At 40.1% G+C, this 26866-nt stretch overlaps 1 protein-coding gene across 1 annotated transcript in view; it reads left to right on the top strand.

The window, feature by feature from the left end:
* Positions 1-20784: 20784 nt before the first annotated feature.
* Positions 20785-26866, top strand: part of MMP24 (matrix metallopeptidase 24) — a 56564-nt gene continuing 50482 nt past the window's right edge. Inside the window, exons 1-2 of the mRNA XM_044659805.1 lie at positions 20785-20847; positions 25519-25763. Of these exons, the coding sequence (XP_044515740.1) occupies positions 20785-20847; positions 25519-25763 (308 nt within the window). The remainder of the gene's footprint in view (positions 20848-25518; positions 25764-26866) is intronic.

Genomic DNA, 26866 nt, shown 5'->3' with positions numbered 1-26866 from the left:
CTAAGGGATAAAACCACAGGGCAATGGGAGGACTTATTCTACTCTTATCTAAGTGATCTAAACTAACAGGGCCCAAGGAGCTGTAAATGGAGTCTCTGGGTTTCTGCCTCAAACCTGGAATCTGCCAGGCTTGAGTACAGCTAGGACTTTGTGGCTTTGGGATTCTCACTGCAATCCACTGATGATCTCTGGATGCCAGGAGCTAAAGTTGTCTCAGGAACCAAGTAGAGAGGGTTTTGCTTGAAGCACTGTCCGCCAGAACTCAAACTTCACCTCTTCTCTTGACTCTGTAGATCTTGTCCTTTTCTTAGATGCCACACCACACAGGATCCCAGGAGAAATCAGGAAGCAGGGTGTCCTTTGCTCTGAGGTCTCCCAGGCTGGCAACAGTTTTGCCCACCACTAATGGAGTCCACACTCAGGACACAGACAGACTTCCTCCTCCTTCATTCCAACCTGGAATTCCCAGCTCCAGCTCCTTCCTGCTAGGTACTTCCTAATCAATACATAATCAGTACCTAATCTAATCTTCCTCTTCTGGCTTCTGAATAATATCCATTTTTAATCCTTCAGGGACAAGAGTATTATGGCTTTTTACAAGGTAAAATAATGATTGGAGAATAACTTAACAAATGGAAGCACACGAATGTACTATAAGAAACAATAGATAGGATGAATTCAGAGAAACATGGAAAGACTTACATGAACTGATACAAAGAAAATTAAGCAGAGCCAGAACAGTAGACAAAATGATTACAGTACAAATGGAGAACACAACCATCACAAAATAATTTAAATGGACATTGTGATGTTATAAAGAAGAAGCTTGAGCCCTAAAGAAAAAATACAAAAAGAATCCCTTTTTGCTATCCTTTGCAAAGGCCAAAGTTCTCAAATGTAAGACAATTTATAAAATATCATTTTTTTAATCTGCTGATCAGTTTTGCTAATTTTTTCCCTCTGCCTCTTTCTCTTTTCTTTTTAAGAGAAAATATTGTTATAAGTGATGCTCTCTGGAAAGGGAAAAGGGGGAAAATATAAGGAGAAACCTAGGTAATATGAAAACAAAAGATAACAATAGAAATCCATTTTTTAAAAGATGAGCCTTTGTTTCTCGAAGAATTAAAGGATCTTTGGATTCTGGGAGAAGTATGAATTGTTAATAATCTTCTGAAGGTAATCCCACTTGTTCTCCTATTTAATTCTGGACTGAATTTACTGTCCATTCCTACGGTCTACCTCCCCAATACATGTGTATGCAAATGTGTGGCATATGTGTATGTATATGATATATGCATAAAATAATAATTAGTATATTGCTATATGTAAATATATACATATTTATCATTCACAACCACCATTGGGAAAATTCAATAACTTTTCCAGCTAATTACCTGTCATAATCTGGGGAATAAACACCACGATTTCCCCCCACTTGAATAGTTAGATGAAACTCTTTAACCACTCAAATATTCACATTTCAAGAATAAATATTAATTTAAAATTTCTCCTCTACACTTCATTTTTGTCACCTGTAAAATCATAAAATACTGGAGTGCAAGGGACTTAAGAGGCTGATTGATCTAGCTACTACAACCCATCCAAAGATTTTTCCTGTGGCATCATTGTCAAAAAAATCATCCAAGGGCAACTGGGTAGCTCAGTGGATTGAGAGCCAGGCCTAGAGACTGGAGGTCCTAGGTTCAAATCCTGCCTCAGACACTTCCCAGCTGTGTGACCCTGGGCAAGTCACTTGACCCCCATTGCCTACCCTTACCACTCTTCCACCTATAAGTCAATACACAGAAGTTAAGGGTTTAAAATAAAATAAATTAATTAATTAAAAAAAATTTAAAAAAAAATCATCCAAGTCCATCACCCTCCAAGATGATGTCAAATTGTCAGAAAGTTTTTCTTTAAATCAGATCAAGGCTGGCCTAAATTTTACCCACTATTCCTTGTTTTGCCTTCTGAGATCAAGAAGAAAAGGTCTAGTGCCTTTTCAACATATCTCTTCTAATAGTTGAAGACAATTGTCATGCCTAACCTAAAACTAAATTCCAAACTAAACATCACTAAATTCTTTAACTGTTCCTCATGTGGCATGGTCTCCTGTCCTTTTATTATCCTAATTTACTTTCTTTGGGCACTCTCTAACTTATCAATATTCCTAAAAAAACTAAAAAGCGAGAAACAAAGAAAAATTTAAAATATGCTTCAATCTGCACTCAGAGTTCATCAGTTCTCTCTCTCTGGACAGGATCACAAAGGAAATTGATTATATTTAAATTTAAATTTTAAATAAATTCTCCACACCCCAGGATAAGAATCCATGATCTAGAGGAAGTGCTCTAATTCTGGATACATCTTATAAGAAAGATTTATGAGAGGACATGGACAAAAATCATGTGTTTGTGAGAGGTTGTGAAATGCATCATTCTAGGGAGTACCCAAATGAACATGATTATGAATCCACGAAATATATTTAATTTTTTTCTTGCTATTCTGAGCTTGAAGGCATCCCAAAAAACTCATTCTACAGAAAAAGAACACAAAAAGAAGATTTTATAGGAAACTGTGAATTTCTATTCTATACTTTTAGAAGTATGTAACAGTAGGCAGCTAGATGGCTTAGTGGTGAGAGAGCCAGGTTTAGAAACAGAAAGTCCTAAGTTCAAATCTGGCCTCAGATACTTCCTTGCTGTTTGACCCTGGGCAAGATACTTAAGTTCCATTACCTAGCCCTTACTGTTCTTCTGCCTTGGAACCAATGCATAGTATTGATTCTAGAAGAAGAGGTAAGAGGGTTTTTTTTAAAGTATGTAACAAATTCAGTATATAATTTTCAAAGCTGTCTGTGCTTGTCTGTGCTTCCTTTTGGATTCTTTCTGTGCATTAAAAAGATGGTTTAGATGTTCTTTTTTCTTATTTACACTACTACTGCTACTTCCCCTCTCCTCATCAAGTCTCTCTCCAAGAAAAAAAGCTTTAAAAATCAGTATAGTCAAACAAAATGAATCTACACAGTGGTCATGTCCAAAATGTATATCTTGTTACATACCTTGAATCCATCACCTCTCTCTCAAGAGACGGGTAACCTCTTTCATCATAGATACTCTGGAGATGTGGTTGATCATTGCAATAATCACAATTCTTAAGTCTTTCACCGTTGCTTTACAATGTTGTTATTATATAAATTGTTCTCTTAGTTCTGCTCACTTTACCCTGCATCAGTTCACAGAAGTCTTCCCAGGATTCTCTGAAACTTCTCATCAGTTCTTATGGTGCAATATTTCATTATATTCATATATTGAATTTTTTTTTTTTGCTATTCCCAAAATTGACAGGCACCTTCTTATTTTTAAAATATTTCCTTTTTTCCCTTTTACTTCCCCACTTTAGGATTCATACTCTACTCCAACATTTATTTTTATTTTGATTGTACTCTTCCCTCCCAAATATTCTTTTTCTTTTTACCTTCCCCCTTTCCCTAAACCATCCTGTTTCCCTGCTGAATTCAATCACTACACAAAACACATAATCTCTCTCTCTCTCTTTCCCTCTCTCTCTCAGTTCATTTTCTCTGCTCCACTCCCTTCCTCTGTGTATATTTTCTCCATATATCCCAATTATGAGAAATAAAAAATTCCTCCCCTTCTTCCTCTTTCTATGCCAATCTAGTTCTTTTACCTTCTATTCTTCCTTCTCCCCACCTCCTTAAAAGTTTCATGATAGAACCTATACACTCTTGGGTCCTCTGCCTTATATTGAATTCCCTCAAAACCATTTGAAAACATTAATATATTGAAGGGACATTTGATTCTACTCTTCCACTATAATATTAACATTTCATCAGTATAGTCCTTCCTAATTGCTCAAGAAAATTTACCTTTTTAGGTTTCTTTTGACTCTGGTGTTTGTGTTTTATTGGGAATATTTGAAAATCTATTCCATCAAAAGTCTATTTTCTCCCCAGTAGGATTATACTCAGCCTGTCAGGGTATATAATTGTTGATTGTAAGATTATCTCTTTGCTTTCTGGAATATTTCAATCCAAGATTTCCTCTCATTTAGCTGCCAGATCTTGTGTGATCCTGGCTGTAGTTCCTTGGCACTTGAACTCTTTTTTTCCTAGATGCTTACAGTATTTTTTCTTTTACCTCTAGATTCTGGTTATGATATTCCTGGGACTTTTCTTTTTGTGTATGTTTTAAGAAGGTGATTAGTGAATTTTTTCTCCATTTGCGTTCCATTTCTAATAGAGTTGAGTAATTTTCATCTATAATGTCTTGAAATACAGTTTCTAGGCTTTGAAAAAAAATCGTGATTTTTAAGGAGTTTAATGATTCTGGCTTTTTTTTTTGGTACTTCCCAAAGTGATTTATTTATTTTTGGTATTCATTTATTTGTTTTTGTTTGTTTGTTTTACCAATTACATATAATTATCAATTTCTGTACAAGTTTTCCTAACTTACCTCCCCTCCCAGTGCTGGCAGGGGATTCCATGTGGGTTATATGTGTATTATTATGCAAAACATTTTCCCATATTGGTAACTTTTGTAATAGAGTAATCTTATAAACCCAAACCCCAAAACATAAACTCAAACAAGTGAAAAATTGTATGCTTTCATCTGCATTTTGACTTCAACAGTTCTTTCTCTGGAGATGGATAGTACGCTTTGTCTTAAGTCTCTCAGAATTGTCCTGAATCATTGTATTGTCATGTGTTTAGTGATTCTTAAGTTATCTCTTCATGATTTGTTGTATAGGTCAGTTATTTTTTTTATAACATATATCTTATATTTTATTCTAATTTTAACATCTTCTGATCCGTTCTATTCTAACCTGTTATCTCATGGAATCATTGATTTCAACTACTCTAATTTTTGTTTTTTGTTTTTTGTTTTTTTTTACATTTTTTTTTTTTAAATTTTAAACCCTTAACTTCTGTGTATTAATTTATAGGTGGAAGATTGGTATAGGGTAGGCAATGGGGGTCAAGTGACTTGCCCAGGGTCACACAGCTGGGAAGTATCTGAGGCCGGATTTGAACCTAGGACCTCCCGTCTCTAGGCCTGGCTCTCAATCCACTGAGCTACCTAGCTGCCCCATCAACTACTCTAATTTTTAAGGATTCCATTTTTTGGTTAAGTTTTACCACTTTCTGATCTAAACTATCCTCTTTCCAATTCTTTTTTCCAGAGCTTTTATTTAATTTTTATCTTTTGTTTCCTTTTTTTCTAGGTGACACAGAGTCCTTGTGGAAAAACTATTTTTCTTTTAAGCCAATTGCTATGAAGTTATTCTATCCTTTTAGAATGAATTTTTGGGTAACTCTTGATCTATAATAAAATTTTATTGTGGTCAGAATCTTCTTCAGTTTACTCATATCTGTAGCCTTAATTCCTTAATTGGATTTTGGTGCCAAGATCAGGCTCTAACCTCTACTGCATTTTTGGGTAAGTTGATTAGTCCTACTTGGTTTCAACCTGATGTTTGACATGCCAACATGTGTTCTTTTATTGACCTCCCAAAGTGTTTCTAAACTAATTTAATAATGTTGTTAGTGTACATTTGTTTCAGTTGTATCCAACTCTTCATGACCCCATTTGGTATTATTTTGGCAAAGATATTGGGATGGTTTGTCATTTCCTTTTCCAGGGAATTTTCCAGATGAGGAAACTGAGGCAAACAAATTTAAGTGACTTTACTAGAATCATGCAGCCAGTAAGTAACTGAGACCAGATTTGAATTCAAGTTTCCATGACTCTGTGCCTGGCACTCTATCCACTGTGCCACCTAGCTGGTCCCTAAAACTAATAGTATACTGATAAGTTTTAGGACTTTCTGGATCATTGAAGCTCAGGATGCTTGATCTTTAGGGTCCTCTTTAGCATCTTGGTATAGAGTATTAGAGACCTAGCTGTTGACAGGCCTTAGTTGTTGTGGTCTGAACACTGCCACACCTTCTTAAGAATCCTGGCCACCCTGATGCTTTTTTTTTGTGGGAACCTTTCACTCATTTTGGCTCAAGATGTAGAGCCTTGAAGAACACAGGTATTTCTGGCCCATCTCCGGTCATAACAAGAGGCTTTATCCTATTTGCCTGCACTGATGCTATCTTTTCTGATAGTCCCCTTTCTTTTTGCTTATGAGTTTCTGGCTTACTTTGTGTGTAGTTCTGGAGCATATAAAGTTTCTCATTGGATTCCTTTTTTTTTTAAACCCTTAACTTCTGTGTATTGGTTCCTAGGTGGAATAGTGGTAAGGGTGGGCAATGGGGGTCAAGTGACTTGTCCAGGGTCACATAGCTGGGAAGAGTCTGAGGCCAGAGTTGAACCTAGGACCTCCCATCTCTAGGTCTGACTCTCAATCCACTGAGCTACCCAGCTGTCCCCTCTCATTGGATTTCTTAATCATTATTTGATCTGGTGCTACTTTTAGGTTAAATTTTTTTCTTCTTCTAGAGTTGGTGTGTGAGAGATAAGCTGTTCACCTCCATTTATTAGCTCAATTCTTGAATTATTGAAATAAGTATGTAAATGAAGCAAAGTACTATGGAATAAAATTCATCAGGGCCCAGTTTTTTCACCAAATAAGCAAGAATTACTTAGGCTCAGAACACCTTGCTATGGAAGAAAACTACTGAAGAAGATTCACTGCTATTGTTGTCCATAGACATGGGATCTGATGGGACATGAAGTCCTTTAGGGAACCCCAGAGACCTATGTGCTCTTATACCCTTCCTCATCTTGAGGCCTGGCTGGTTGTATTATATACTTCAATAAACTATACTTGGAAACTAGTTATGCATTGGACTCTGCTTTCCATGTTGGATAGAAACTTTTACCACATAACTATCCATTTTGAAAGCATTTGCTCCAAATGTTAGTGAATGAGTAGTAGAGATAATTTATCTTTCCATACTGAAATCATCTGTTCAAACCCAGAACTGATGCAAAAATAGAAATGAAATAATCTCTTCCTCTGATGAGCTTACATCCTACAGAGAAAAAATAAAACATACACAGATGAGTAAATATATATAAAGTAAATGCAGCATAATTTTGCATGGTCCATAACTGTCCCAACTAGGAGGAGGGGACTTGAAATGGTCTTGAGCAGGAGGTGACACTTGAGATGAACCTTAAAAAAAATCAGAAAATCAATAAAAAAGCATTTATTTAGCACTAATTATGTGCTAGGCACCAGGAATAGTTAAGCAGTTCCTTCCCTGCTTGGATTTCCATTCTACTCAAAGAATTTACATTCTTCATTCTAGATGGGCAGGTCTAGAATCAGAAAAACTCATCTTTCTGAGTTCAAATCTGATCTCAGACTCTTATCGTGTGACCCTGAGCAAGTCGTTTAACCTTGTTTGCCTCAGATTCCTCATCTGTCAAATGAGCTAGAGAAGGAAATGGCAAATCACTCCCTATCTTTGCCAAGAAAACTCCAAAGGAGTCCATGAAGAGCTGGACAGGACTGAAATGAATGGACAACAAACATTCTGGATAGTGTTTCTAAGAGATAGGCATCTATATTTCAGGCACAGGAGATATAGCCCAAGTAAAAGTAGAGACACGCTATATCACTTTTGAATAAATAGCAAGTAAGTCTTCTTGGGTAGGACCTAAAATATTGAAGAAAAGTTCTATAAGGTCAAACTGAAAAGATGAATTTAAGATAAATTGTTGGAAGGGAAGGGATTTATATACTAAATAGAAGAGTTTTTATTTTTATCTGTGGATCAATCATGAGCTACTGAAGCTTTTTTAAGGGGAGTAACATAATCAGATCTGTGCTCTAGGACTATCAGCTTGACATCTTTGTGCAGGATGGATTGGAGAAGGGAATGGCTATGGGTAGGGAAAACAATTAGGAGTATTAATAATATTGAAATAGGTTTTAAACAATGATACATGTATAACCCAGTGGAATTGCTCATCAGCTCAGGGAGAGGAGAGGGAAAGAACATGAATCATGTAACCATGGAAAAATATTCTTAACTAATTAATTAATTGGGAAAAAACAATTAGGAGGCTATAGCAATTGACTAAGGGGTAAGTGATGAGAACCTAAACTAGGATTATGGTCACATGAAAAAAGAGAAGGGGACAGATGAAAAAGATATTGTAAAGAAAAAAAAGACAACTAATTAAATTTGGAAGAGAGTAAAGTATGTCTCCAAGATGGAATGAAAGGAAGAGATTGAAGGTAGAAATGACAGAAGACCACTTATTATCTATGTGATTTTATTTAAATCTCTTCTTTCTGGGAAGCATTTTTCCACTCTGTTAAAGGAGGGGGTTGGCTAAGATTGTAAAAGATGGTAAATTTCATTTCTGGGGATGAGGGGAAGCTATGGGAAAATGACCATGGGTAGTCACCATCAATGTAGCTATAAACTGTTGGTCTAGAAAACAATTTGTAATAACCATGCAATTAATTAAATTCTAGGGAATTGAAACAAATATATAACTTCAAGGATCATTTTCCAATAGACAAGTGGTCAAAGGATCGACAATTCAAAAGTATTGCGAACTATAACTACTCAGATGAAAACATATTCCAAATCACTATACGGAAAATCCAAAATAAAAAAACTCTGAAGTTTCACTTCAACATGATCCAAATTGGCAAAGATGGGAAAAGGTGACAAGAGACAAGAAAAGTCAACACTGGAGGAGCTATGACTAGATGGGCATATTATATGTTGTTGTTAGAGCTGTGAAGTGGTTCAACCATTATTTCAGTGTGGAATTTTTCTAGAAAAAAAGCCTAAAATATTCTTTCTTTTTGATTCAAAGATTCCATTTCTAGCCTTTGAATTCTCCAAGGCATTCAAAATCAGAAACAAAGACCCAATAAATACCAAAATATTCATAACAGCATTCTTGCTGCTATGGTACCAAAGAAGAAGAAAAAGCAATTGTCCACTGAAAAAGTAGATTTACTTTCTGTTCTTCCTACATGGCATACCATGCCTCTATTTTTACATAGGCTATTCAAAAGGCATATTCATATTAACGGAATGGAATATTATTAAGGAGGGTTTTTATTTATTTTTATTTATTTTATTTTTTAGAAAAATTTTCCATGGTTACATGATTCATGTTTTTACTTTCCCCTTCATCCCCACTTCACACACACCCCCATAGCCAACACACATTTCCGCTGGTTTTAACATGTGTCATCAGTCAAGACCTATTTCCATATTATTGATAGTTGCATTGGTGTGGTCGTTTCGAGTCTACATCCCCAATCATGTCCACATCAACCCACGTGTTCAAGCAGTTGTTTTTCTTCTGTGTTTCTACTCCTGCAATTCTTCCTCTGAATGTGGGTAGCATTCTTTTCCATAAGTCCCTCAGAATTGTCCTGGGTCATTGCATTGCTGCTAGTACAGAAGTCCATTACATTCTATTTTACCACAGTGTATCAGTCTCTGTGTACAATATTCTTCTGGCTCTGCTCCTTTCACTCTGCATCAATTCCTGGAGGTCTTTCCAGTTCACATGGAATTCCTTTAAGGAGGTTTTTTGAACCATTACTTTTCATCTTGGAGTCAATAGTATTTTTTGGTTCTCAGGCAGAAGAGTGGTAAGGACTTGGGGTTAAGTGACTTGCCCAAGGCCACCTGGCTAGGTAGTGTGTCTGAAGCCAAATATAAACCGAAGACCTGTTTCTATGCTTGGCTCTCTATCCACTGAGCTACCTGGCTGATCCTCCTCCCCCGTTTCCCAAAAAAAAAAAAAAGATAAATATGAAAAATCCAAAGAAACCTAGGAAGACCTGTATGAACTAAAGCAGAGTCAAAAAAGCAGAACTAAGAGTAATATATATGCATATATAAATGCATGCATACACACATAATAATTACAACAATGTAAATTAAAAAATCACTAAAAGAAAGTCTAACTCTGAATAATGAAAAAAAGTGAAAATCCCAGAGAACAAATAATGAAATATACCTCTTTCCCTGGCAGAGAGGTATAGAACTATTAGGAAGGAATTTGTGTACAGTGTTAGATGCAGTCACTGTCAATGTTTTTGCTTATTGTTTTTCTTTGCAACAAGGACAATCAATAAAACATTTTAAAAAGAAATATTATTCAATTATTTTGTCCTTAAGTAACTGAGCCAAATCATTTTGACCTAGAGATTCCATGAGGCTATTGGTTGTTCAATGAGTGGAGAATTGGTCTGGCAAAAATTCTGGTATATTAACATAACTAAAAATTGCTGTACCATAAAGAATACAACAAATCTGAAGAAACATAAGAAGACTAGTATGAACTGATGCAAAGCAAAGTAAACTGAATAAAGAGAACAATTTACTTGATAACTACAATAATATAAAAAGTTCAGAACTTAAATGTTTTTAGACAAAGACGTGTATGTGTTGATTCGATTTGCTTATTTGGACTTATTTATTATGAAGGAAGTTTGTGGGAGGAGAACTTTGGGTATAAAAGTAATGTAAAAAAAGGAAAAGAGCATTAATTAAAATTAATAAATCTGAGGTGTTTGTTTAAGGTATCACTCCATACCCATCAAATTAGCAACGATAGGAAAAGATGAGAAAACTTTATTGTTGTAGGGAATATAAGAAGACAGGTATGCTATTCACTGTTGCTGGAATTGTGAATTGATTCAACTATTCTATTCTGGAAAACAATTTGGAATTTGAAAAGAGAAATTACTGAGCTATTCATGCCCTTTGCCTGGGGAAATGACAACTTTGGGACTCCTGAAGGTGTATTATGGGGTAGCAAAAAAAAGAATTGGCATTAGAGTTGAGATTGAAGCTTAGTAACCTCTTTGAGCTTTAATTTCTTCACTTTTAATAGGAAAAGAGTGTTGGAGTTTGGATCAAAGGCTCTGGGTTCAAATCCTGACTTTGTCATGCATTACTTGAGACTTTAGAGAAGTCACAATCCTCCCAGGTCTCAACTTCCTTATCTATAAAATAAGAAGTTTGTATTATCTGGCCTCAGTGGTCTCTTTTAGCTCTATTGTTATGAGACTGTGATCTTAAAATATAAAAGGGGTATTAGTGGGCAGGAAAGACATCTTAACAAAAAATTGGAAACATAGAAGTGCCTATTGACTCCAGGGAATAGCTGATCAATTTGTGATACATGATTGGAATGGGATGTGATTATAATAGTATTCTATAACAATGAAGATGAGGAATTTTGAAAAGCATAGGAAGATTTATATGAATTAATAGATGGACAAGTTAAGCAGAACCAGGAAAATACACAATATACAATACATAAAGGAATAAAAATAATACTGATGGGTGGTTGAACTCTAATTGTAATGACCAATCTCGGAAGAGGAGAACATACTCTTCTATTTGTTAAGAAATGGAGAACCAGAGATTTGAGGTATGTCTTTGTGACTCCATTTGAGGTTTTCTTGACAAAGATACTGAAGTAATTTGCCATTTCCTTCTCCAGATCATTTTACAGATGAGAAAACTGAGGCAAGCAGGGTTAGGTTGACTTGCCCAGGATCACACAGCTAGTAAGATGAAATCTGAACCGAGTTCTTCCTGTGCCCAGCATTCTACTCACTGAACCATCTAGCTACAAATACGTTTTCAGATCCAGTCACCATCTTGGTGGTTTTGGCTTGTCCAATGGTGAGAAAGGTTGCAGAAAGGATTATCAGGAAAGGGCTGGGATGTAAAAACAGACAAAACTTAAAATTAAAATTAAAAAGAAAAGACTTATTGCACAGAAATATTCATAGCAGTATTATCTGTGGTTAAAACACTGGAAATAAATTACTAATAATTGGGTAATGGCTGAACATACCATAGCATATGAATATAATGGAATATCACTGCACCTGAAAGAATAATGAATAGGACATTTTTGGAGAAATGTGGGGATTCTTGTTTGGAGAAATTCAAAGTAAAAAAAGCAGAGCAAAAAGAACAACACACACAGTGACTACCACATTATAAACAAAGTTAACAAAATAGGCAATAAACTTCTGGTAAACTGCTGCACTTAGTTTTTGTGCTTTCTTTTCTCAACAATGGAAAAATTATTTTCAGAGAATATACTGTGCAGAAGAAGGGTCGTGTTTGGGTGTGTGGTTTTAAAACTAATTTTATCAATAACTTTAAAATGAAAAGAATGCGTGAGACTATCTTGAGATCCGTTAAAGCTTGAAATTCTGTTATCTATTTTTGCAAGAATACAGAGGGAGGGAGTCAACTAGGAAGGAAAGTATGGAATCTGATAGGAAATAAATACAACATTGCTTGACACGTATCATTCTCTTACATTGAGCCCTTCGATGATTCCTCGTTGTTTACAGGATAATGTCTAAACTCTGAATGGCATTCAAGGACTTTTAGAGATCATCTAGTCCATTCCTCTGCCTCCAACCTACTTTTACACGCTTGGTTTCACACTTCTCTTCTTTTACTTTAAACAATGCCATATGTATCCCCGCCTCGGGTCTTTCATCCTGCTCTCGGCTCATTGGCCTTCTCCTCACTTGTCTAAGTCTGATTCTTCAAGGCCAGCTGAAATCTTTACGATTCCATGAAAAGCTCCTACACTGCCCTAGTCCTCCGCGAGAGCTTTTTCCTCAGAGCTTCTGTAAACAATCGAAGGGAAATACATTCACTTCCGCACCGAGTAGAACCTATCCGGGATTTCTAGTACCCTTTTCTCTTTCTACAATTTTCCCAGTTAAAGTGTGAGCTCCCTGAGGGTAAGGACTGTCTCAAACATTTTTTTATCCTTAGCACCAATCACAAAAGTATCTCTTCTCTAGGAGAACCCCCCAGACGCTCTTTCAAGGGATCCCCAGTTCCCCCTCCCCCAGAACATGCCCTCAGACTTTGCACGGGGCGGGGGGAGTTGGTGGATCAAGGCTACAAGTTCTTTTCCAAGGAGTGCCCCTTGCTCTAAGAACTGGTCACCTCGGGATGGCCCAAAGGGGGGCGAGGACGAGCCTGGCTGGGGGCGGGGCTGAGCCTGGGGTGAGAAGCGGGAACGCGCCAGGAGGAGACTGGAGCAGAGGCGAGGACGCGCCCGCGATAGCGGGGACGAAGGCGGGAGGGCCGGGCGCGTGTCCGCGGCGCCGTGACTCGGCGGCTCCGCAGCGGCTGCAGCGGGAGGACCCGGCCGGAGCCGCCGCCATCGTAGCCGGGCCCCGCCGCCNCGTAGCCGGGCCCCGCCGCCCCCGCCCCCGCCCGGCCCCGCCGCCGTCCCCGGCCCGGCCCCGCCGCTGCAGCTGCCGCCGCCGCGGAGATGCTGAGGAGCCGGGGCTGCCGCGCCCTCGGGCCGGGCTGGAGCCGGAGCCGGAGCGGGAGCCGGAGCCGCTGGCTGCCCGCGCTGTGCTGTTTGTTGGGCGCCGTGCGGGCGGCGGCGGGGGCCGGGGCCGGGACCGGGGCCGGGGCCGGGGAAGAGAGGGCGGCGGCGGGGCCAGGGGCGGCCCATGAGGCGCCCTTTGCGGGCCAGGTGCGTACGAACTGGGTCCCAGGAAGGGGGAGAGGGGCGAGAGAGCCAAGTCTGGGGTTTGTGGGGAGGGGGCTCTCGCCAGGGGAGGGGGGTGGTCCGACCCTGGGCCCTGCTTACTGGAGTGAAAGAGATGCCAGAACGCCCAGGGCCAGACCCGTGCGGTGAGGCCCCAGGGACTTGGGGACCAGGGCGGGGTTCTGGCCCCGGGGCTCAGCCTGCTGGGAGCACGTGAAGAGTGGCGGACACAGACATGGTCTTGGTCACGGGCCCACAGAGGGAGGGCCGCTGGGGCCCAGGTCACGAGTTGAGGAAGGTGGCAAGTGATGGGGGTGGGGGGTATCTATTGGGGTCAGGGTCGCGCTTGGTTTAGGGCTCGCGGAAATGTTGTGATTACAAGCACGACCATGAATGGGAACAGAGTGCTAGGAGGGAGAAAGGAAGGGAGTTTGCGGGGATCGAGGCACTGGAGCTCAGACTCGGAACGGAGGCGTTCGTTGTGCGCGCCTCCAAGACGCACCGGAGGGAAGCCTCTAGGTTCAGTACCATGGACAGCGGCAGCGACTAGCGAAACCCAGTGTGTAGGGCTAAGGCTAAATTGGGCTGGACATTGAGCCCAGAGCCGGTAACTTGGGTAAAGAGAACCTTATGGGTAAAGAGTAAAGAGAACCTTATGGGAGGACAGAAAAAAGAGCCACCACCGTCTGGACCCGAGGGAGAAAAGTGGGGACTAGAGGAACTGGGGGCCTGGAGAAGAAGAAAGAAGCTGTGCTTAAAGGCTTTCTTCCTTAGTTTCCTGGCCTCTCAGTTTCTTTCTTGGCCTCTCCCTATGGCACCCTTCTTTCCCAGCTAAGCCTAATGTTCTGTTCCTGGGATGTCTGTCCATGAGTTGGAGGCCCATTTCATGGAGGGCTTGCTGATGCTCTTCAAACTGGAAGTCAAAATTTAGTGAATCCTCAAACATCTAGAGATTTTCAACTCAAATTTAAACTTCCCTTTGCCTTCAAACTCTTCTAAAGTTTATTCTGCCTTCGTGGGGTTTCTTTATGTATGCTGAATTTTATGTGGTGCAGTGGAAAGACTCCTAGATAGAGAAGATGACGACTTGGTTTTAGTTCTGGCTCTGCCATTGACTCACACTATATGATGTTGAGCAAGTCTTTCCCCTTCTCTGGTGCCTAGCATTCTCCTCTGCAAGATAAGGGAGTGAAACTAAATTACCTCTAAGGAGTCTTCCAGCTTTAATAACAATTATGTTCAAATTCTAAGATTCAAATAAGATTTTCTATTTTACAAAGCATTTCCTTCACAATAGCCCTGTGAGGTGACTAGTACAAATAATATTATCCATATTTTGCAGATGTGGAAACAGAAACCCATAAAAGGAAAGTGGCTTGCTCAAGGTCATATAGCTAGTAAGCTAGTAATCCAAATCTAGGTCCTCTGATTCCAAATTCAAGGTTCTTTCCATTGCATTTGTGATTCCTTTGATCTTTGAAGCTTCAACAAGTGTAGTAAAAATGTTAGGTGAAGGTTCATGTTTTCCTTTAAAAATAATAGGAAGAGGGATTCTTGGCACCCGATTTTTCAAGAATTTGAATCTTGTTCCCTACAGGACAGCTCTGTAGAATATTCAAATGTTCTAGGTTTTTTTTCCAGTTCATTTGTGTTAGAAAACATCCAGGCTTGCTTCCAGTTTGATCTGATCCCCTAGTGTTCCTTTAAAAGAAACTTTTGGTTTCATTCATGGTTCAGTTAAAATAATATTTGGACTCAGTTTGGGGTTTAGCAAATTAGTTCAGCTTGTCCTGATTTTTAGGTCACTGTTCAGTTCAGTTCAAGTTACCAAAGAATATATTTTGTGTTTTCCCAAGTTTTAATTATCAGCAACGCATAAAGGATAATACCTTTTACATCGATAAAGTGTTTTACAAAGTAAGTCATTCATCCATTCATCAATGTGCTATTGAAGGATTCATTCTGTCTGGAGGGAATCAGCAAAACTTTTAGGAAGAGGCAACATTTGAGGTAAGCCTTGAAGGACAGGTAGTTGAAAATAGGGGGTAGGGCATTCCAAGCATAGGTAACAATCTGAAAAAAAAAGACATGGAGGTCTGGCAATGGGCAAGACTGACACATCTTCAGGGGAATCAAGTATGAGTCCAGTAGAGTACCTGATAGAGAGCAGTAAGATAAGGCTAGTCACTTTGGAGAGCCTTGAATGTCAAGCAAAGGAATTTGAATTTTGTTGAGTAGGTAAATGGCAAGCCATTGACAGTTTTTGTAAAGGTGATTTAAACCGTTATGCAAAGGCTGATTTGGAGAAGTTAGACACTAAAAGCTAAGAGACTGTTGCAGTAACCCATGAAAGAGGAAATGAGGCCTGGAACTCAGTTATGGCTAGTGACCCTTCTAACTTCTGTGAAGGAAGTAAGACAAGTATAATTAGCTCTACTCTTCAGTGGAGAGAACTGAGCCACAGAAAGATGTAAAATGCCCAAGATCGTGCAGCAGAACCACTATTAGAATTCTGGGGTTCTGAATTCAGTGCTTGTTCAATTATGCCATGGTTCCCCTCAACTGTCACTCATAATTATTATATTAATAATAATACTTTTAAAACTGTATTCCTAATACCCTTACTATCTATAATCATAGAATATCATAGCTAGAAACTATCTTAGAGATAATCTAGCCCAAACTCCCATTTATCAAAGGAGGAAACTAAAGGGGCCTAAACTATATTTGACTTACCTATTCCCTTTTCTTATCCATTGATAATTTCAGGCAATAGATATGAGCTATGACTGTCTGACAGCTGGTATTGGTCACTTTAAAAAAAAGGGCATAAGGTAGGTAGTGGTCTCCTGCCTTCTCTGGGGAAAAAATGGTTCCATTTTTTTTACTTTATTTTGAGCTATAGGAAGAGCTAGAACATGCATCCTTTGCATTTACTATATAAGAAATATCCCCCACTCTTCCAACTACCATAATGTATTACCTCAGCTGAACTCCCTATAGACCTAAACCAGGGTGTTTGCTCTGGCCCCATGGACATAGGCCAAAGATGTTGTGCAAATAAATCCCAGTGGAATTCTCCCTATGGAAATTCTAGTCCTCCCACTGGGAGGCTAGCTTGGTGCAAGTTAGACTTCAGAATCTAAGGATGACCTGTAGTTTTCTTTTTGTAATCAAAGGTTTAGGAACTAAAAAAAAAAATAGTTGTTGGAAATAAACAAGTTTTGTGACTTTGAATCATAGATTCCCAGTGCTAGAAGCAACCCTAGGCCTCATCTAGTCCAATATGTACCTGAGAATGAATTCCTCCTATAATATCCCTGACAAATGTTCATCTAGCTATTGCTTAAAATGATAGGGCAAATAAATAAATAAATAAATGAAATTTGAAAAATAAAATAAAATAATAGGGAGCTCATGACCCATCCATTGCTGTACAGCTCTGTTAGTTAGGGAGTTCTTTCTTATACTGAGCTGAATTCTGCCTCCCTATAACGGTTTAATCTGTGATTGTTCCAGAGGAGATTGGGTGGGTAAGCTGGACCTCAATAACCAAACCTTTAGTGTGAATCAATATGAAATCTTCCTTGAAACTTCCAAGTCTGGAAATAGGTGAATTCTGTTGGACAGGGAACTTGAAAGATCCGGGAATGGGTGAATACTGTTGGACAAATTGTGCATGTTATTGTAATCTAATTTAGATTTTAGATTGTTTCCTTCTACTGTTGTGAAAGTGCTCACTTTCAACTGTGAGTAGGAATCTTGCCTAATCAATAGGCAGTCACAGGTTCTCAGAGAGGAAGCCCTGGAGGCAGCTAGGTAGCTCAGTGGATTGAAAGCCAGGCCTAGAGATGGGAGGTCCAGGGTTCAAAGGTGACCTCATTCCCTACCTGTGTGACCCTGGGTCACTTAAATCCCCATTGCCTAGCCCTTACCACTATACTTCCTTGAAACTAATACACAGTATTGATCCTAAGAGGAAAGGTAAGAGTCTGGGAAAAAAAAAAAAAAAGGAAATCCTTGTCCTGATTCGTGAGATCTGAAGTCAGAGAACTTGGGTTTGAATTCTAACTTTGTTGATTACTCTTTGGGTGACTTTGGGCAAATTTGCTTTACCCCTTTGGGTTTCAGTTTCTCATTGGCAAAATAAAGGAGTTGGATTGTATGACCTTTCAGGCCCCTTTTAGGTCTGAATCCATGATTCAATGATCCCTCAACCCCAGTGAGTTGTGGCCACTTATAATCACAGAATTCCAAGCTGGAAGAAACTTTAGCACATAAAATGTCAGAGCTGGAGAGAAATTAGCACATAGAACTTGGATGAGTCTGAGAGCTGGAAAAGACCTTTGAAGTCACTGAGTAGAGCCCATTTTATAGAGGAAACTGATACCCAGAGAAGTAGTGATTTGCCTAAAGTCTCATAGAAAACAAGTAGCAGGGATAGGATTTAAATCCAGGTCTTCTGACCAGAAATTCTGTGTAATTTCCACATTATACCATGTTGTGTACCAGGGTTATCTGCCCAGGGAGGAAAGTGACTTGCCCAAGGTTTTTTTTTGTTTGTTTGTTTTGTTTAAACCCTTAACTTCTGTGTATTGTCTCATAGGTGGGAGATTGGTAAGGGTGGGCAATGGGGGTCAAGTGACTTGCCCAGGGTCACACAGCTGGGAAGTGTCTGAGGCCATTGCCCAAGGTTTTGATGTAGAGAGTTATTAGTAAAGTCAAGACTAGAAATCCTCACTCCTATCCCAGGGTTTTTCCTATGGCCCAACATAAGCAGAACACAAAAGTCAACCTGGTTTTTTGTGTCTATTATACATTGAAAAGACCACTACCTTTTGAGTCTAAGGACCTGGGTTCAAATTCTGGATTTGTCTTTAGTATCTGTGTGACCTCAGGCAAATCCCTTCTCCTTCCTATCTCAGTTCCTTCATTTGTAAATTGAGGAATTAGACTAGATAGCCTGGGAGGTTCTTTCCAGCTCTAAGTTTAAAGTTCTATGATCCTTAGTTCCCCTTACTAGAGAAGTCTTTAGTAGTCTCCTATCCTGAGCTCTGATGATTGGCTTTCAAGAGCTTGAGGAACCCCTCCTCCCCCACCCCATCTATTTGTTTTCTATCTTCTAAATCCTGCTTCAGGATTTTCCTGTGTTCCTTGGTATTAGAACCTGCCTAGATCTTCATGGTACAGTAGAAGGAGCACTGGACACTGAAAATTTATTCTGCTTGACTGTGACTGTGTATATTTGTTATAAGGAGTTCATTTTTCTCTTTCTTTTTAGAGATATGGGTGGTAGGAAGGAGAAAAATAAATTATTGTTTAATTAAAAAATAATTTAATGCAATTTAAAAGAAACAATAAAAGAGTCATTGGATCAGTAATCCACAAAGCTGTTTTGATTCTTGCTTCATTCCTTTTTTTTTTTTTTTTTTTTGAGTCTCAGTTTTTTCCTCTGTAAAAGTGAGAGGTTAGGCTAAATAATCTCCTAGGTCTTTTCCAACTCTAAATCCTATGATTAAGTATCCATGGGGTGTCTTTTGGGATCTTGCCTTTCTTTTGTCATGTGATCAACTTCCCTCCCTCCTGCCACCTCCTTCTGTCCTCTGATCTCTGCATGAATTATGGTCTTAACTTGGGCCTTTTAGGTCTCAACATTCCCTCTCTCCTCTCAGCTTCTTCCCTCACACCCCATTTCAACACCTTCTCCTTGCAAACCTTTGCAACTGCCTCATCCTTTTATGGAGCCTCACACAACCTGAGATTTTGAATCCTTGCAGAATGGTCAGAGTAACTCCACTGAGCATATTATCAGGACCCTTCTCACATCACTTACCCCACCCTAACTTGTATACATCCTGTCTCTCTTTCTAGACTATAAGCCCCTTGTGGAGAGGGCCCATGTCTTATCCAGAGGTAGAGTGACATAGAAACTGGAAGCCTGAGCTTAGGATCCTTGGCTCTGAATCTGAGACTTAGCTCTACCATTTCCTAATTAGTGTGTCCTTGGACAAGCCTTAGCCTCAGTTTCCTCACTTGTAAAACTAAGTTAATGATCCCCAACTTTGTCCTAAGGCTATAACATAGCTTAAATGAGATAATGTTGGAGAGTACATTGTAAATTCCAAAGCACCAAATAAACGATAGCTATTATTATCCATGGTGTAGTGGAAAGAATGCTGAATTTGAAGTTAGGTCAGAGGATGTGAGTTTGAATCTCAGCTTTACTATTTATCCCCCGTGTGATTTTAAGCAAGTCCCTTAACCTCTACAGGCTTCAGTTTCCTTTTCTATAAAAATGAAAGGGATGATAGATGGCCTTGAAGACTCCTTCCAGCTAAATCTAAATCCTATGATCCTGGCTGTGAGGTGGGATTGTTTTCCTTTGCTGGGTTTTTTTAGAACAATCTTAATTACAAAACGTAATAGGTTTCTGTTCTAGACAGTTCCCAGGTGCCTCCCCAGTAGTAAACTGTGTGTACGTGTAGTCATGCACTCACACATGTACCTGGATGCATGAAAATGGTATAAATTTTAAGTTCACAGGGCTGAGCTGATACTTTGTGTTAGAATTTAATTTTATTAGAACTTAAGCCCCTCTTCGTCAGAGAAGCTCCTGCATGTTTATCATTGGAGACAAGCAATGCTAGTGTTTAATAATTACTGCTGCTATTGTTTGGCAGGGTGATGATAATGATAGTGAAGCTGATAGCTTACATCTCTAGAGCCCTTAAAGATTCACAAAGTGCTTTCCTCATACTTATAATGTGAGATAAGTGGCAAGTATCATTCCCACTTTACTGATGAGGAGACTGAGCTTTAGGGAAGTTAAGTGACTTGCTCTTGGTCACACAAGTAGTTGGAACTCTGAGCTCAGGTCTGCTTAATCCAAGTCCAGTGTTTTGGGGAGGCAGGAACCAAGGAGTTTAGCAATTCATAGAATGGTCTATAACAGTGATGGTAAACCTTTTAGAGATGGAGTGCTGGTCCCTGCCCCCACCCGACCTCCCAGACTGAGTGCTACTCCCCCCCAGAAATCAAGTGCTGTGTCTGGCTCTCCCCCTGTCCTGCCCTTCTCCACCTTGCTCCTCACCCCCACACACACCTTCGAGAGTGGAGGGAGGAAGCACTACCTTTGAGCTATTGGATAGAGGGGCGGGTGATGACAGGCATGTGTAGAGAGGGAGAGGAGAGTGGCCCAAGTGCTCCATTCCCCTCCAGCTATGTGCCACCCAGTGATCTATGCTCTCCTCAAACCTAGCTCCTCTTCAACTCCACCATGGGAATCATCTTCACCATAAACTCAACAGGCTGTCATCTGCGCTGCAACCTCATGCAGCATGTGAGCCCCACCCCTAGCACCTTACCTCAGACAGGGTAGGGAGGAAGTGTTTCTGTTGGGCTGCTGGGCAGAGGGATGGGTGAAGTGAGGAATGTCATCAAGTACATGGAGAGGGGAAGGAGAACAGCTCTGCCCTGAGTCCCTCTGGCTTTCTAGTTGGTGGGTGACTGTAGGCTTGCCCACAGAGAGGGCTCTGCATGCCCTTTTGGCACATGTGCCATAGGTTCACCATCACTGCATTACAGAATAGATCATCCTAGGAGAGTGGCCATTTTCAGAACTGAGCATATGAATAAAATTCTAAATAATGACAACAACAAATGGGTAGAAATAAATGGTTCCCCGTATAAACTTTCAATATATTTGTCAGTATAATTTTATCTAGTGACCAGAAATAGTATTTAAATCCTCCAAATGACCCTGCCACTGAATTAAGTACCTCTGGGATCTTAGACAAGGTACTCATGTTTTCTAAACTTGATTGTCCTCATCTGTAAAATGAGAGTACTGGAGCAGATGAGGCTCTCTGAGAGCCCTCTTAGTTCTAAAACTATAACCCAAGGGTCTTCTAATAGGATCTGTGGTTTCATTAGTATGATCCCAGATTCCTGCCCCTCTGCACCTCAGTGGATGGTCTTCCTGAGTTTCTTTGGGCAAACAAGTTAATCTTTTGGTGGCCAGCCCTTTGGTCAGTAGATGTTTATCCAGGCTGGTCATCAGAAGAGAGACTCACAGTCAGTCTGTCATGGGTTGTTGCTACTAGAAGCTTTGATAGAAATTGCCATAACTTGTATTCCACCAAATATGATGAGGAAGAAATTAAACTAACAACCTAAAGCACATATATTACTGTGCAGAGTAGAATGCTAGGTGTTAAAGTAGATATAAAATTTCAATGACATAGTATCCCTGCCCTCATGGAACTCAATCTTGCAGGGAGATAAGATGCCAAACTAGATGACACAATATATAATAACACATGACAAGTACATCAGAGAGGTACAAACAAAGTACTGTGTGTGATTCAAGAGGAAAGTCATTACCAAGAACTAGAGGGGAAGGGGTGGGTAAGGAGGAAGTCTTCAAAGAGGATAAGTCAGAATTCAACAGGTTGAGTGAGAGAGAAGACATTCCTAGCAGCGGAAGCTATATGTGCAAATGCACAGGAGAGAACATGGTGTTCCTAATGGACAAAAGGATAGTCTAGTTGGCTAAAGTATAGAGTGGTTAGAGGATAATAAAGTGAGGTAAAGCTGGGAAGGTAGGGTGGCCCATGGAGAGCTCTGAATATTAATTGTAGCCAATAGGGAGTCACTGTAGATTATTTGAAGATAGGAATGGCTGCAATCAGATCTAGGAGTAAAAAAGATCATTCTGATAGTATTATTAAGAATAGATTGGAGGGGGCAGCTGGGTAGCTCAGTGGAATGAGAGTCAGGCCTAGAGACAGGAGGTCCTAGGTTCAAACCCGGCCTTAACCACTTCCCAGCTGTGTGACCCTGGGCAAGTCACTTGACCCCCATTGCCCACCCTTACCACTCTTCCACCTATGAGACAATACACCGAAGTACAAGGGTTTAAAAAAAAAAAAGAATAGATTGGAGGAGGGGAGAGGAAGTAGAAGCAAGATCAGTTAGTTCATTCATTAGTTCAGGCAAGTAATAATAAGACTTATACTAGGGTGATGGCAGTAAGAACAGAGAGGATGGGACAGATGTGAGAGAGATTGTGGAGATGGAATCTACAGAACTTAGTAATTGATTGGATGTGAGAAAGGAGATAGAGAAGAATCAAAGATCAACATGAGATTGTAAGGAAGGGAGGCTGAGTAAATCATGACACCACAGACAGAGATAGTAGAGTCAGAAGAAGGAAAAATGTTTAGGGAGAAAGATAATGGGTTTTCATGAACGTGTTGAATTAGGCCACATGAGATAGCCAGGTGGAGGTGTTCTGTGGGCACCTGGAGATACAGGTCTGAAGCTCAGAAGAGAAGGGCTAGAGATAAAGATTTACAAGTCGTCTACATGATAGTGAAGTCATGAGAGTGAATGAAATGGCCAAGGAGGAGTGTAATGGAGAGAAGAGGAATAAGAGTATACCTCTGAAGAGCATCACATCAGCAGGTTAGGAAGAGGACGAAAAGCCAGGGAAGGAGACAGAAGGATCAATTATTAGAGAGGTTGAATGAGAAGAGAAGAGAACTTGGAGAGTGTGGTATCTGTAGTCAAAGGAAGAAGAACAGGCATATACAATTGGTGTGAGTGGCAAATAGCGCCCAAAACTGCGGAGTGGCCAAGAAAAATGAGGACTGGGAAAAAAAGGTCCCTGGATTTTCCCTTCAGGAGTTAATTATTGAACCTCAGAGAGAGCATTTTAATAAAGTAGTGGGTGGACAAGTGCAGATAGCAAGGAGAGAATGTTAGTGATATGAAAGTGTAGGTACCCTGGGTAAGCAATTTTCAGCATGTTTGGCAGTAAAGAAGAGGGAAAGGGAGGGAAGTGATAGCTATGCTGGGATTTGAGAGACCCAAGTATATTTGTAAAAGAATATCAAAAGGAGTCATATTTGAAGCAAGATTGACCATACCTGTTAGAGTGAAAGTAGGACCACCGAAGAAAGGTCTCAGAGGAGAGGAATTAGCCTCACAGAGGAGTAGAAGATTCACTTCTGTGATCAAAGGGAGGAGGAATCACTCATTGCTGATGCTGATGAATCAAAGAATGGAGGAAGAAAAGCAAAAGCATGTTGGCTGGCCTCTATATTCTGAGTGAAATAGAAGGCCAAATTCTCTAAACATTTGGATTTAGGGTGTGGTTGGGAGCAAAAAGAGAGGAGACAGGAAGGGGGGAATGTCATAAGGAATATTATTATTAATCAATCAATTTTACATTACTCTTCTCCATGCCCTCTACAATTCAGCCAAACTGGCCATCTTATTCTCACTTAAATAACATCCCGCCTCCTTTCTCCATGCCTTTGCCCTGCATTTCCTCCATATCCTAGGTTTCCTGTGAAGGAGAGAGCAGAAGAGGTAGGAGAGTAGATTGTGGTCAAAGAATGGAATTTCAAAGGTCTGTGTCTTGGCCATATCACAGTTCTGGGAGGTCAATGGTGTAAGTTAATACACTGGCAGCAGGGCATAGTTGAAGCAAGGTGGAGGATGATATTATTAAGTTAAGGAGACTGAGGGATTGCAGTGTCCAAATATTAATGAAGGGCCATCAATAGGAATATTCTAGCCCCTCATTCTGATGGCAGGGGATGGGACAGAAAGGAGGACAGTGAATTCAGGCACTAAGTCATCGAGTAAGTTGGGAAAGTGAACCGGGGGCTAGTAGATGGGTCCCCTCCAAGTCAAAATCAGAGAAGGATTTAAAGGAGGAGCCAAAGGTACCCAAACTATATATGCTTGACATAGTTCAGAATAAACTAGATCATCTCCACTTCGTCACTAATGCTGATCAAGTATCTCTTCACTCAGTGAATAATCATAACAACTCCTAGCCATTCAGTACTTAAAGATCTGTAAAGTGCTTTACATACATTACATCATTTGATTCCCACAACAACCCTGTTAGATGGCACAAATGTATAAATTAGTAAAATAACTCTTAAAGAACAGGATGTACTGAAGCCAGGGCTCTTTGGAGCCTTTTGAGAATGAGTCATCTGGAGAGCCCTTTCCAAGCAGTTGAGGGTTTACCCCTTTATGTAGCAAAGCTTTTATTTTAGCCACTTGGGGGATAGAAAGCTTTCTATTATGGATCATACATGTATTACCTTCTTACCAAAGGCACTGAGCATATACAACCATGATGAAAATGGATGGCCCTAGGAGTGAATTCCACAGCCTCTACTGAGGCTAACTTGGATAGCTGGTTTTCCCTGTAATGATTAACTTAAGGTCACTGTGCTTTGAGAATTCTTGGTTAAATTTTTTTTCCTAATGGTTTTCATGTCCGCTCCCCAACAATTGTCTTCCTACTTCTAATTTCCTGTGGGCCAGGAAACCAAATACAGAGCAAACCTAACTTATTAGAATTGTGTGTAAAATCAGAATCCTTGGGCATGAGTGAAGGACTAAAGGATTCCCCAGGAGAAAAGCGAATAGACTTTGGTTCATGGGCTTTGTGCAATTGATTTTAGGGCCTTTGTGGAATAGCCTTCTCTCCGGACCCCTCACTCCTTTTGCATCTCCCAACAGATGGTGATGATTTCTCTTAACCAGTTTGGAACCCAGTTATTGTGTGGGTTGGTCTGTCTGAAGTTCCTGTCAATAGTAGTTTTCCTACCTGAAAACTAACAAGTGCATTACATCCTTTTTTAGGCACATATAGAATTATGAAATTTCAAAGCTGAAAGAAGTCTTTACTATAACCTCTCTGATGTGGGGTCATTCAGCATTGGTTAAAAGAGCCCATAATTTTCAGGAAAGTCAAACCTTCCAGGCCCTAATTCGTCAAGTGTTCTCTCTGTCTCTGTCCTTGTCTTTGACCCTGTCTCTGACCCTGTCTCTGTCTCTGTTTGTCTCTGTCTCCTTCTCTCTCTCTCTATATATATATATATAGATATAGATATAGCTATATATATGTGTATATATATATATATATATATATACTTATATATCTGTCTCGCTTTCCCTTTCCTTATTCCCTCCTTCCCCCTAGGACCTTTCTGTCTATTTGTCTCTCTTCTTCCCACCCTGTCTCTTCTACTTTCTTGATCTATCTCCTTCATCTCCATCTGTCTCTCCTTTTTTACAGAGCTGGTTAAAGTCTTACGGCTATCTGCTTCCCTATGATGCCCGGGTACCCACGATGCCCTCAGGGAAGGTCTTGCAGTCAGCGGTCACCACTATGCAGCAGTTTTATGGGATTCCTGTCACAGGAGTGTTGGATCAGACAACAATCGAGTAAGATTCCCATGGGACATTGTGTTCCTTAGCTTTTCAGACTTCCCTCTGGACATGACAAGGCAAGAAGCCTTCCATGTTTTTCCTTCCTGTTGTTTTCACATTCCATGCCTGCTCCTTCCTCTTGGCCTTCTTTTCTGCCCTGTGATACACACTCCCTTCTTTCACCCCTTCCAACCACCCAAACCTTCCAAGTTCATTGGCTCAGCTTAAGTTCTGTCTCCTCTATGAAGTCTTCATGGTCCCTCCAGGCTTTATCCTCAGACCCGCATAATGATTTCTTTTGTCCCCAACTCAACCATGAGCTCGGTCAGGCCAAGGCCTTTTTCTTATCCTTCTCTGTCTCCCACTGTGGTCTAGGCCTCTGTATACAGCAAGTCATGAGCCAGCAAGCACTTATTAAGTGCTTTCTATGTGCTAGGCCCTGTGCTAAACCCTCATCAAATATTGATTGAATGAATGAATGAATGTTCAAATGAATGATCCACATGAATCCTTAACGAGTAAGAGTATTCTTCCTGTTACCAGATCTACTGACTGAAGCAAAAGTTAGGAGCTCATTGGGAAAGTAGCCATGCTGGCTAGCAGGGAATCAACAGAGTTGGAAGCTACTGCAATTATGAATATATTTAGCATTCATTTATCATAATGTATAATAAAATCAATACATTTATACAATCATAAGACTTAGAGCTGGGAGAGAACTTGGAGATCATTCCACAGACTCTGTTGTGCAGCTCCTTAATGAACTTATCATTCTTCTCCATAATGCTATTTGTCTGGTGTCATCCCCTAATAAACTCTAAGCTCCCTGCAGGGATCCAATTCTCTCTCTCTCTCTCTCTTTCTCTCTCTCTCTCTCTCTCTCTCTCTCTCTCTCTCTCTCTCTTAAACTCTTACCTTCTATCTTAGGACCAATACTGTGTATTGGTCCCAAGGCAGAAGAGTGGTAAGGACCAAGCCACTGGAGTTAAGAGACTTGCCTAGGGTCACTCCACTAAGAAGTATCTGAAGCCATATTTGAACCCAGGACCTCCCGACTCCAAGTCTGGCTCTCAAACCATTGAGCCACCTATCTGCCTCTTTTAATTGGTTCTTTATTT

Source organism: Gracilinanus agilis, chromosome 2 (genome assembly GCF_016433145.1).
Source record: "Gracilinanus agilis isolate LMUSP501 chromosome 2, AgileGrace, whole genome shotgun sequence".
Lineage (NCBI taxonomy): Eukaryota > Metazoa > Chordata > Mammalia > Didelphimorphia > Didelphidae > Gracilinanus > Gracilinanus agilis.
The sequence above is the reverse complement of the archived record's forward strand: the minus strand, read 5'-3'. Positions and strand labels throughout refer to the sequence as shown.